This window comes from Sus scrofa, chromosome 1 (assembly GCF_054392235.1).
Source record: "Sus scrofa isolate SSC_HxYL_T2T_F1_AM1 chromosome 1, Sscrofa_HxYL_maternal_Yorkshire_Landrace_v2.0, whole genome shotgun sequence".
Taxonomy (NCBI): Eukaryota; Metazoa; Chordata; class Mammalia; order Artiodactyla; family Suidae; genus Sus; species Sus scrofa.
In genome coordinates, this window is record NC_139383.1 from 19,587,829 (window position 1) to 19,600,816 (window position 12,988).

At 39.4% G+C, this 12,988-nt stretch overlaps 1 protein-coding gene across 4 annotated transcripts in view; it reads right to left on the reverse strand.

The window, feature by feature from the left end:
* The window catches only part of GRM1 (glutamate metabotropic receptor 1), a 390,429-nt gene extending 377,706 nt beyond the window's left edge, over window positions 1-12,723 (reverse strand). For 2 of the 4 annotated variants that reach the window (XM_021087033.2, XM_005659163.4), the window contains exons 1-2: window positions 12,646-12,723; window positions 10,164-11,178 (exon numbers count right to left, since the gene is read on the reverse strand). In XM_021087033.2, the coding sequence (XP_020942692.1) occupies window positions 10,164-10,863 (700 nt within the window). In that variant the 5' untranslated portion in view covers window positions 10,864-11,178; window positions 12,646-12,723. Of the gene's footprint in view, window positions 1-10,163; window positions 11,179-12,609 lie in introns of all 4 variants that reach the window. The other 2 variants (XM_021087041.2, XM_085024330.1) reach the window with 1 other exon arrangement.
* Window positions 12,724-12,988: the final 265 nt, after the last annotated feature.

Below are 12,988 nucleotides of genomic sequence, written 5' to 3' on the forward strand. Positions count from 1 at the left end.
ATCCTCTAAAAAGTTTGCTCTGTTCATGTTTAACTTACTCCCTGTCCCTTTCCATCTGCCTCATGGAATAAGTGAGAAAACAAAGGTTACCAAATGTTATTTTCAAAACTTCTTTTCTCTCCTTCCGCAGTTTACCTCACCACCGCCCAGAGGAAAGCTTTCTCTCATTCAAGCGTGGTCCAGCCATGATTTCTTCTTGCTTCCTCAGCAACTTTGCTTCATAAATTATCTTTGAATTTGCCTTTTCTACTATTCTTTTCTGTCATTCCTTAAAACTGCTTAAGTCTTTCTCATCCGAGAAAATGTCTTCATTTGGAAATGCATTTCTGACTAGGTACCTTTCTCACTTTCCCTTCTTATCTCAGGAACAATGCTATATAGCTGCAGCCCCCACTTCCTCCTGGGTTTAGAAATTAAGAGATTCTTGAACAGTAGAAGCTGGGAGGAAGCCTTCTATGCAAACAGAGGACCATTTCTATAACTGTTCCTTCACTGTGAGCTCAGTGATATTTGTCACTGTTCTCTTCTTGAGACTTCTACCCTTCCTCCAGGCTTCCACAATGTCTGGTTCTTCCCCTTTCGCCTTATAGTTTTCCGTTTCCTCTCCATCCCTTTTCTGGATCCTCTTCCTCGTTTTTACCTTCCTCAAAGTTCTGCCCTTAGCTCTCTTCTCTTTTTTACTCTATATCCTCTTCCTTGGCAATCTCATCTACTCCTGGGATACTGCCCACAGCTATTTGCTAACAAATCTCAAATATACCTCCCTTTTCAGATCTTTGGCCTATCAACTTTATTTTCCCATAGATACCTCATACTCAACCAGTCTAAAACGCACATTTTCTCAGTCTGTGCTTCCTCTTTTATTCCCTACTTTGTAGTATATAATGGAAACATGGGAGTCATTCTAGACATTGTCCTTGATCCTCAAAGTCTATCAGTCACTAAATCTCAAATCTCCCTAATGAACAGCTGTCAAATCAATTCTCTCCTTTCCATCCCCTTTGACACTAATTTCGGTAAAGTTCTCATTATTTCTTTAATAAACTGATAAACAAAACTGCCTTTTCTCCATCACTCCCCCAACTATCACTGGGCTGCCAACTTGTATGCTAACTTCTAATCTGACTCCTTAATCTGTCCTCTCCAAAGTTTTCAGGATGTCCTTCCCAATACTGTAAATCTGACCATGTTTCCTCCCCATTTAAAATCCTTCACTGGTTTAACCACACTTAGAACCTAAATTCCTTCATGATCGACAAGTCTGTCCCTTCATGACCTTGGCTTTTCCGCACTTTCAGTTTGATCCTTCCCCACTCCTTTCCCTGAACATATATTCCAGAATTAGTGATAGAGTTCCCTGAGCATACTTTTGTTTTCTACAGCAATACTTTTACTCACACTCACTTCTCTGTGTCCTCCTCTTATTCTTCGAATGTAGTCAAATTCAAATGTCACCTTTTTAGGAGGCTTCTATGAGGTTTTCCTCACTTCTCTTCCCGACCCAGAGAAAGCTAGTCACACTTCTGTCTGTTACCTCTGATTTATACCTACTTCTATGGTTGGACTTATCAGACTGAATGGTAATCAACATATGGTCAACTTCTTGATAGAGGGATTTATGTATTGTTCATCTAACTTTGGTCATTAATGACTCTAGAAGGGGGCCTGGCCCAAGAAGGTGCTCACTAATGTTTACTTAATTAAGAAGGAGATCTTTAAAAATGTCTTCTTTTTTTTTTTTTTACCAGCAGAGTAATACCTACTGACCAAAAAGGAAAATAATGTATAATACTTATTTATCCAGGAAAGGGCAATATTATTTGTTTCTTGTAATTTTTCCACTGTTTCCATATACTTACATCACCTGTTAAATTCTATTATAAACAGTTTCTCCTCTTAAACATACTGTCATCATTTGTCTAATCTTTTTTGTTCTAACCTTTATATGGTACAAGTTATAAAATGTGTTAGAGTACCACAGAGAACAGACGGCACTGCCTCAGTGTATCCAGCAATAATTGCTGAATAGGCTCTGTAACCAAAAGGCTTTTACTTAGGTCCACATGCTATGGATACAATTGTTATGAAGGAAGAGAATGAGAAGCTGAACATGCTGCTCAAAATCAGCAAATTAGCAAGATATACTTCTTATCACTTTATTTGCATACCCTCACCCCAAGACATTCTTGTATTTACTTCATGGAAGCTCTCCTGGACCAAGGACATCATCTTATTTAGGGTTAGAATGGCCTGATAACAATAATGAGATCTGACATTTATTGAGCTCTGTACACAGCATTGTCTCATTCTATCTACGCAGTAAAATTAAAGGATTGTTTTTGAACATTTTTACCCTGATGGTTCTCTAAACATGGCTGACTCCGTGAAATCTTTGTGTCATTCCTATCCCTGACTCCTGGAATCCACCCCTAGCCATCCTTTTTAATGTTCTCATTCTTATTCACATACAGCACCTCTGGTTACTTGTTATAGAAATGGCACCATATTTTTACATCTCTTCTTCCGACAGACTAGGGGACCCATGAGGACAATAATAGTAATAGTAATGAAATAATAATAATAGTTATTATTTTTTTAATTTAGGTGTTCCTAGCACCAGGACCAATGTCTGACACATAGTAAATGCATGTGTTTACCAATGAATAAATGGTCATATATTCATTAGAAAGCAAAGTAAGTTACTTGACAAACAAAGAAATGTTACCCCAAATCTTCTTGCGCTTCAAGTGCCAATTAAGGCTTCTTTCTGAATCATTTAGATAATTGCCTTGGATTTTCAATTTGATGGCCATGAAGTAACTAAAATAGATGATCCTAAAATTGATAAATGATGATTTCTGATCACCAAGTTTCTGCTTGAGCCAATACTCTTCATAAGAACATTAATTCTATATTTGGTGCTACAATGTCTTAGGTTTAAGAAAGTAAAACTTGCCATGAGACTGAAGAATACTAATATTACAATTTTTCATGTAAATTAAAATTTTAAATGTAGGTATTTATAGAAGACAATTAAGCATGAAAAATAAGTAGAACTTGTGCACATAAATTACATAAATATTTCTACATAAATTTAAAATCTAATGATAGCTCTTTGATAGATAAGACAGATACATCATTTTGACAAGATTTTATGTCTCAGCCTGACTCTGGTTTTCAGCTATAGCTTCTCTGAAAACTGACAACCCTCTCCAACTGAGATGTTGCTTCCAATCTAATATCAGAACAGAATAATGCTGAGTTGTTTTTTCGGTGGCTGCAGGTGCTTACAGAATTACTGTGTCCTCTGCTATGGTCTCCCAGCCCTCCGTGGTCTTACTACAGAGCATGCTTCTGAGGAATCTCTTTATCATGACTGCCCAGTAAGTTATTAAAAATCCATAAAACAGTCATCGTATATTAGCTCCATAAACCACTAGGAGAAAAAATTTTAGTGCCTGAAGAGGAATGGCAACTGCCAAGCCACATTACAGAAAAACAAAATAGAAGTTGCCATCCTCATCAACCCTATGCAGCCCAGCTCCTTACAAAATTTGTTCCAAAGCAAATGAAATCACAGAGGATTTATCATATGGCAGAAGAATCAAGAAGAGTTCAAGCTTTCTCAAAATAATAAAAGTGTCTCTTTTTTTCATATCCTTTTCATACTCGTATTTTAACATAATCCTTTGTACATAGTACCTGTTAAGTACTTATTAAATAACTTAGAAAATGGCTTAGGCTTAATAAGACTAGTCAATATAAAAAGAAATAACAAAGAAACTCAGAAGTATGGTATTCTAGGGCTATTTTTAAAAAGAATAAGTGGCTTTATATTTTCAACAGGCTTCCAGATTACTACTATATCCCAGCACAGGTAACAGCTGATAGTCATAATGATTACTTTGAATACTCAAGAAAAGTTCCTATTAAATTCAGCACTCTCTTTAAAAAATGTCGGGGAACTAAATATCACAATTTGCAAAGATCACCTTGTAACATATTTAAAACATAAAAGACTGGAGTTTAAAGGAGTCAACTCTCAAGTCCCCAGGTTAGTCAGCCAGAGAATCAAGGTTCTGGGTAAACAATACTTACTTGGATGTGAACACTTTTTTTTTTTTAATCAAAAATAGGGTAACATAACTATCCCTGGCTTTTCTTTTGTCCACACACTCACTCTTACTAGTAATGTATGTGCTCTTAGCCAAAGTTCACATCAAATTGAACATATTAAATCTAAGTCCATGTAAAAACTTAGAGAATTATGGTTTTGAAACCAACTTATTATAGGCCTGTTAATTACACCAAAATTCTCTCGGTCCTTCAGAATTGCAAAAGTGAAAGTGGCTTTGACTCCTCTTTGTCCCTAACTCTTTGGTACATCAAATTCTCCTACACAGTATTCCTTTAAAGTACTTTTATTCTTCACAATTATTTTAACATCCTAGTACCTATAATTCTACAAAACTAATCTTTCCTGGTTAGTCTTCTCTCTCTCCATCCAATGAATCTCTCCCACATATTTCAGTAAGAATTCACTTTCTTTTAGTTATCTTTGAATCACATCACTCTGCTTCGATATTTCTTTCTTGAAACCAAAACTCTTTGACTCATATGTCTCCATTATTTGTCCTTCATATTGATAAAGAATCATGCAATCACAGAACAGAACACATATTTGAGTTGCTACCTTATTATTTGTTGCTGGCCAGTACTTTCCACTCCAGCCAAGCAGACCTGATTATTCCATCCCCCATGGGGACATTCTCATTACTGATTCTTTTACAAATGCCATATTTTAAAAACACTAATCAAATTTCCTTTTCTTCAGCTTTTTTGTAGCTAATTACACTCACCAATATTTTCATTCAGAGTTCCCTAAACACATATTAACTCATGTTTCTAAATGTCTGTACTGCAATAATTTGTTTTTACTTATTTTACATGTGTTCAAACTGCAATTCCTTTAGAATGAAAAGAACTTAATAACTGGGGAGTTCCCATTGTGGCACAACGGAAATAAATCTGAGTAGTATCCATGAGGATGCAGTTTTGATCTCTGGCCTCCTCACTCAGTGGGTTGGCAATCCAGCATTGCCATGAGCTGTGGTATACGTCACGGACCGGCTCAGATCTGGCATTGCTGTGGCATAGGCAGGCAGCCAAGCTCCCATTCAACTCCTAGTCTGGGAACTTCCATATGCCATGGGTGCAACCCTAAAAAGAGAAAAAAACAACTCAATAACTGATACCAAATCTTCAAATTTCTTAATACAATTTTTGGTATAGTAAATTTCTGATTAAAGTGTATACATCCTGTGATGACTTTTATACTTATAAGCTATTAATCTATAAAGTGGTACAGTATGTAATGAAAAAACTTACTGTCAAAGAAATTCAGATCAGGCTGAGTGACGACCAGAGTAGCAGTTTGCTGGTAATAGGCTATGGAAATTTACACTTGACCCTCTTTGAGTCAGTTTCAACATATATAATCAAATCTCGAGGACACAAAGCTAGGATGGTAAGATCAATGAAATAATCAAAATTCCAGAACTTACCGATAAGGCAAATTTAAGCTAATAATTTTACATTCAAAAAGAAATACGAAAACAAAGTCTTAGTCTTAGAATAAGAAGAACAACACTATCAAATATTGCTCAAGTATGGGAGTTCCTGTTGTGGCTCAGCATGTTAAGAACCTGACTAATATCTATAAAGATGTGGGTTCAATCCTCGGCCATGCTCAGTGGGTTAAAGAATCTGGCGTTGCTGAGAGTGGTGCAGACCCAGCTTGGGTCCTGCATTGCTGTGGCTGTGGCATAGGCTGGCAACTGCAGCTCCAATTCAGCCCCTAGTCTGGGAACTTCCATATGCCACAAGTGTGGGCCTAAGAAGAAAAAAAAATTGTTCAACTATAAAGGAAGAAGATGTGGCCTAGTAGCAGTACATATTAAAAAAAAAAAAAAACTTTTGTATGACAGCTATCTAAGATTTACTTAAGTTATCTATGATAATGAGGGAACTAAAAATTAGAATATGTGGGTGAAGAAACTGGTGATATATGGTATAAAGGAGAGAGGGTTCATTGATAATAAATGTCACATGGAAGAGAAATTTGAATTGTTTGGATGACTCACAGTAGTCAATAGAAATTTCAGGGAGTCAAGTCATTATATAGAAAACCTGACTAATTGGTGAAATTCTGCCTCTGAATTTAAGCCCTATATTCCCCAACCCTCATTAGGAATCCTAATCGCAATTAGGAAAAATAGAGCATATAGGAAGTACTTCTTGGCAAGGATACAATGGTAGTGCTGTAATAATCTTTAATTGGTTGGCCTAAATAACCTTTCAAGACATTCTCATTCCTTATTTTGTGACAAAATAGAACATTTATTAAGGTAACTTACTGTGAAATCGGTTGGAATCAAGATAAGGTAGGTATAAAGAAAGTTATTGATACATAGATAGAAAATATGATATTTTGAAGAAAAAAATTCTTACTGTAATTGCATTAGCTAGAGTAATAGTTAACTGATGTTCTTATGATTTAGGAGGATTTTCTTCTCATGGCATTAGGTTTTTAAAGTGTTTTGCATCAAACAGAGCAAACTTCTAAAGAGAAAAAGATCAGATTTTTGAAAAGAAGCCAAAAAGGACAAATATATAAAGTGTAAGCAAATGTCCAAAAAAAGTGCACCACAATGAAAACATAACTGTAAACAGAAGGGTATAGCAGCATCACTAAATCCCTTATCACATCAATACTCATGTGACACTATGAGACCAAATAGTGAGAAAGGCTTAAAACAAATGAAAATGTCAATCCAAAAAATAACTTTTGAAGCTACAAACCCAAAGAATATTCTTTACTGAACTTAACCAAAGCTTTGAATTTAAGCTACTAGAATTATGTTTAAGTATTGTTTTCTACAATTTTCTGAAGTGATTACTTTGGTTTTTGATGGGGAATCTGCATTTTATCAGAAGGATGAAGTACACTGTCCTTGGCCGAGATATTCTTCACAGAGGTAGGCTATTTTTGTATTCTACAATTAGCATATTTAAAGACACACATTCCAGGTGAGCAGCTTGCTCCCAAGTGCACTTGATTTTTATTTGTGGACAAGGCTCTATTACTTCAGTACTTACCATTTGACAGATTCTATTTCAATATTCCTTTCAGGAACTAATCCTGAACAAATTTCTGGAGAGCTTATTTCAGGTAACTTTATGTGAACTGATCCTCTTCTTATGTCAGGTAAACTGATAGCTGTCATGTCAAGAGGACAAGTGTGACACAAATGATGTGGTAGAAGATTGAAAAGTATGTAAAAGAATGTAACAACTGAATCTAGCTGATTAAAACAAAAACAGCAAACACCTCTAAGCTTACTTTAACATAAAGTGAAAAAATAAAAGGATATAAAACTTTTGAGGGAAAAAACAGGATGCTTCATCTCTGGTTTTAAAGTCAATCAATATTAACTATAGAAATGAAGGTACACTGGTCTAGTCACTAAGTACTTTTGAAGTTGGCTATACTAGGTTAACTTCTAATAAAAGAAATTGTAATGATAAGCTGACTATAGAATGGCTAACCTGGGAAGGAGACGTGAAGGTCACTGGAGGTCCCAGAATTTCTAAACTCCACACTGCTAATATCCAGACAAACTGGCTTCCTTCCTGAATAGTTCTCAGATGGCAGAGACAACACTGCTATGTGGTCTTAGCTGCTTTCTGACAGGGAACTGTCACCAGTAGGTGACCCCATCAGTCTGAAGGCAGGAAAATTACTAAATGATGCAAGAAAGCCCCTGCAGGTCAGTACACTATGGGTCCCTGAGAAGCAGGAGGGCAGAGCCTCTGGAAAAATGAATTTTCAGTTGGAGTTTATACAGAGGACGCTGTTATATTTTAGTGCAGATAGAAGAAAATAAAAACAATTGAGTTTCCCTAAGCTATTATATCCAATAAGAGGAGGAAACAAATTCTCTTTAAGAAGAAATAATACATCATATGTAAAAAGCAAGGTGAATGGCGTCAATTCTTGGTAATAAATGGACACCAAAGTAAGTTCTGATGCTGTTCTATGAACACAATCTAGTCTGGAATCAATGACTATAATGGTTTGGAGACATTATCTCTACCACATAATACCACTCAGAAGGCAAAAAGGAAACAAAGTAGTCCAAACTAACACAAGGGTGAACGTTTAAAGTCAGCCCTCCCTCAACAAAATTGGCAAACACAAGTCCAATTAAGTTTCCAAAAACCTAACTCTAGTTGTCAGAAAGCAACCTACTGTCAGCCATTATTTTTAGCAAAAAGGTGCAAGTAGAAAATACACTGAGGAGGGGAGAGCGGTCTTTACTACACTCCTCTTCACCTCCAAAATAAAATGACATAATAAAGTATAGAAAATAAAACTATATATATATATATAAACTATCTTATGAAAACGAAGCATTACTTCCTCTTGAAGGAGGAATTTACACATCTTAATATCTATAATCAATTTCCTAGCTCACTTGACAGAGAATTATTAAATAATTAAATAAATCACATTCAATCTAGATTTTGCCATTCCCTTTTAGAGAGATCTCCCTAATGCTGATATTGAACACATTATTAACTTGTGCTTTCAAGATGTTCCATCTATGCACTGGTGAAAACCATATTAAATAATAAAAGGTAGGAAATTAACATTAACCATCAAAATGTAAGGAGTTAACATTTGAACTTAAATCTGTGTCTTAAAGGAGTAATATGAGGATTTTGTTGAAAAAGAGGTATTGCAGTTCACTATGAAAAACCAAGATTCAGAAAAAGGAGTCAGTTGTTAGAAGTCACAATATTGCAACTGAAAGTGTTGTTTTTTCCCCAAAATCAAAGTCTCAAATTATAATCTATAATTCTGCACATTTTTTGTCCTGAAAACTGTTCCCTTTAAAGTTAAAGCATCAGTTTTCATTAACAATAGCCATCTGACCTCTTCAGTAAGAATGCTTCTTAATTTCTATATCAGACTTCACACCAGTAATGGAATACTACTGTTAAAAGAAGATGAAGTCATACTTAAGGCCTTTCTTTTAATAATTTGATATTAAGAAATACACATGCAGCAATATCCTCAAGATTCCCTTCCATATGCCAGCATATACATGCAAATTGCCCTGGACATTAATTAGTAAGTTGCATCTAAGTTTCTCCATAAATCTGAGGGAGTTAAAAGTAGATGACTTAAAAGTCTCATCCTATCCAACAAGCAGTATAGGGTAATATGAGAAGAGTAAGAAAATCTATATAAGAAATTATTTGAAACTTTATGGCTCTAAGTCTCTATATAAATCAAAGTTTTTGGCCTCAGGAAAAATCTATTTCACTTTTAAAACCTATTTTAAACCTGTTATCTACTATCATTTTATTAGTAATTTATAATTTGTCTAACTTTAAATTCTAATGAGCAAAGTCATTGTGTTAGGGCAAAAAAAAAAAAAGTAGAAACCAAAAATCACATCCAAGAGGTCATCAATGCTATTGCTCATAAAACAAGATAATTCTTGGGGGAAGTGAGGGCATATGGACAATTTTAACATATGAAGTAGGAAAAAAATAATAAATTATTTAAACTGTTTACTTTTCCTTTGTACCTAAGGCACCCTAGAATTTAAAATCTAAGTTTCTTATATTCTGAGGGAGGTGACTGCATTAATCCAACATGCACAGGTAAGATTTGAATGTATAAGAAGGGGCACAGCAGAACTAATCCACTAACTAATGGATTAGTCTATTAAACTTGGAAAATCATAGCCAGTACTTAAGGGTAGAATAACACACTTTGGGCAAATAAGCACAAACTCAGACTATAAGGGCAAACAAATATGTAAGTCCAAAAACTACAACTGGGCACTGTTTGTGGAGAGTCTGGTATCTTTTTGATTCCCACTATCCCAGGAAACACCATGGGGACACAGTTTTCCTACACTGTAAGTATAGAATAATAAAGGGCAATGCCTGGGTGGGCGTGTACTGAGAAGGGTAGTCTGTTCCCATAGTGCTATACATAAACAAGGACAATACTTTGATCCCAGTCGCACATCATGCAATGCCCTGGCTTTCTCGAACTTTGTTTCTCCAATGCATTGCCTACCTACCTTCCGTGTGGACTGCAGAGACATAGGTCCAATTGTAACGCTTGACTATGTCAAGCATCGCTCTTGCCTGCAAAGTGTCAGAGGGGACAACCCTCAGGAAGTATTTATACAAAGTTTTATCACTCAGGTCGATGCTTGTTGCAGAATAGGCGATCTGGGGGATGTCAAAGAGCTGGAGCAGGTTTTGCACTTGTATGGCTACAGAACTGGAGCCCGGGCCGATCACTCCTGCAATGGGCTTCTTAGTCCTGCCTGGGGGGAGGGTCTGGCCGTCAGGCAGGCACCGGTTGAGCCCATCCTTCTCATCTCGAATGGAAATCAGAGAGTCCCTGATGAACTCAATGCTCTGCTCCAGAGCCACGGAGGAGTGCCAGCAGGAATCTCGGATCTCACTGCCCAGTGTGATGTTGGGCAGGAGGACCGGGTCTGCGTTGATCTTATCCAACGTGTGGAACATGGCCTCCACCCTCTGGATGCCATACTGCTCCCTGATCTCCCCACACTTCCTCTCGGGCACCTTCTCGGCGGGAGGCTGATGGTGGACTGAAAAGAGGGCCCCAATGATGACATCTCCGTCCATTCTGGCCACCGAGCGCTGAGACGAGGCTCCCGCCAGCAACACTTTCCCGCCGGGGCCTCTAGGGAAAAGGGACATCTCTAAAAAGACGGCTGGGAAGAAAAGCAAGAGGAGCCGGACCATTGTGCTGAAGACGCGGTCCACAGTCCGCCAGCCTCGTTCCCACGCTGGTCCAGCCAGCCGGCTTTGTGAGCTCAGTGTGGACCCGACGCCCGCTTCTGCGGGCTCGGTCCCCCCTGCCGACACCGCTTGTCAGATGCCTTCGCCGCCTGCACCCCAGCCTCCTTCCCTTCCGCCTCCTCTTCCCGGTCCTCCACGACCACCTCCACGCCCTGGAGGCGTCTCTAGGGGAATTCGAGTCCCCTTTCTTCACAGATACATCAGTGTAAACTGACCAAATGTACAATGGGCGTCGTGGTGGCTGCGGTGAGCTGGAGGCTGCCGACAAAAGATGAAGAAAATCAAACCTCCATTATCACAGGACCTGGGTCAAAATTCTGGGGTCAGCGCTGGTTAACATTTGCCCGGTTCATTTCATGATACAGGCTGGAAGTACATCATAACATAGGCTAGAGGGACAGTTTGGTAGGCAGCTCTGGTCAAGTGGTGCGTTCTGCCCCCAGTGCTCTCATCGGTCCTGGGGGGAGGGGGGAGGGGCGCTGAGTCCCGCCGACCCGCCCCCTCCTGCAGTTTCAAGCCTCTTCCAGGTCTCGGTATAACCTCACGCTTACTGACTTGAGGGGGAGGAGGGAAAAGAGAGGAGAAGGAGGAGCTAGGTCTTTCGACCCAAAAGAACTTTCCGGGTTTGAAAGATCAACTTTTTTTCCCCAGAAGAAATTTGGAAACTCATTATGAAGATGGAAGCGCTACTTCAAAATATACTCGAACCAGGAGGGCACCTTTTACTTTAACTTTGAAGGGATGAAGAGACCCTAATATACTACCCAAGTAGTAAACATAAATTTGCCAGCTTGAGGAAATCCATATTAGTTACTAAGGCAACGCCTGGTAAATTCCCTGCATGTCGAATTTTGGTACATCCTCCCCACCCCCCAAGAAGTCAGGTTATTGTAGTCGCTCAAGGGGAAAGAGTGTAGGTAAGGCAACTTGCATCCCACGACCGAAGATGGAGGGAGGGAATGGAGGGGCCCCTGCACTTCCTTAAATCCGGACCTTGGCTTTCATAGTTGCTGGAAAGGGGAGAGAGGGGAGCTTCCGGGTTGCTCTCGCGGCGGCAGCTCAATTCCCTGCCGCTTTCAGAACCCTGGACAGTGCTTAGTCAAGCTGCCGAGACATTCCCCCACAAGGCTGGTTGCTGACGCTTTGACCAGAGAGTGCAATTCTTTAACCACCCCCCCCAACCCTACTAACCCCCGACTTCGCCCTTTCAACCCCCTCTACATTCTTCACACACACACACACACACACACACACACACACACAACCACACACACCTCCCCGCTTCCCCAACACCCTTCGATCCTCATTCTCTGTGCCTCGCAGCTAGTGCTCCTGCAGGTATATTCAAACCCTGCCGCTTCGGGGGCAGAGGCGCCAAATCTCAGCCGCTTGCGGGGCTGAAGTTGACTCCCTCTCTCTCGTCCCTCTTCAGCTCCCTTTTTCAAGGTGAGAGTCGGACGAGGAAAAGGAGCTAAGGGAGCAGACAGGGAGCAAGAGCACAGGAGGTGAGGTAGGCAAAATAAGAAAGACAACCCAGGCATCCATGGGTCCCCAACGCTTCCTGGGTAAGCAGGACTAAAAGAAATAAATAATCGAGGATGCCTCTGGGATGAGAAGAAAAATCCCATAGATTGGGACCGTGTCTGCCACAGTGGGGAGGTATCCCGCCCCCGGGAGGTGTCTGCTCACCTGGGTCTGCTTGGAGAATTTGGACTTGAGACGTACCTGAGTCCGGGTAGATAGCGCTTTGGTCCCCGGGCCAGAGCACCTCGGCCAAGCTCGGTTCGCAGACGCCTCAGCTCTAACCCAGACGGTGCAAGGATGCGATCTGGGCTGTACACTAGTGCCCTCTTTCTTCAGCAATATTTTACCGCAAGGAAAAAAGAGGGAGGGGGGAGGGGAAAAAGAAAAAAAAAAAAAAAAAACAGGTCACCCAAGGCTTGTCTATTATATCACGCATAAAAATCAGTCATTTAATGGAGGCGGAAGGGGAGAAAAGCTAGGGATAAATGGAGAATACTAATTCCTTTACTATCAGAGGGTTCGTAAAGAAGCTGCCAGGTATATG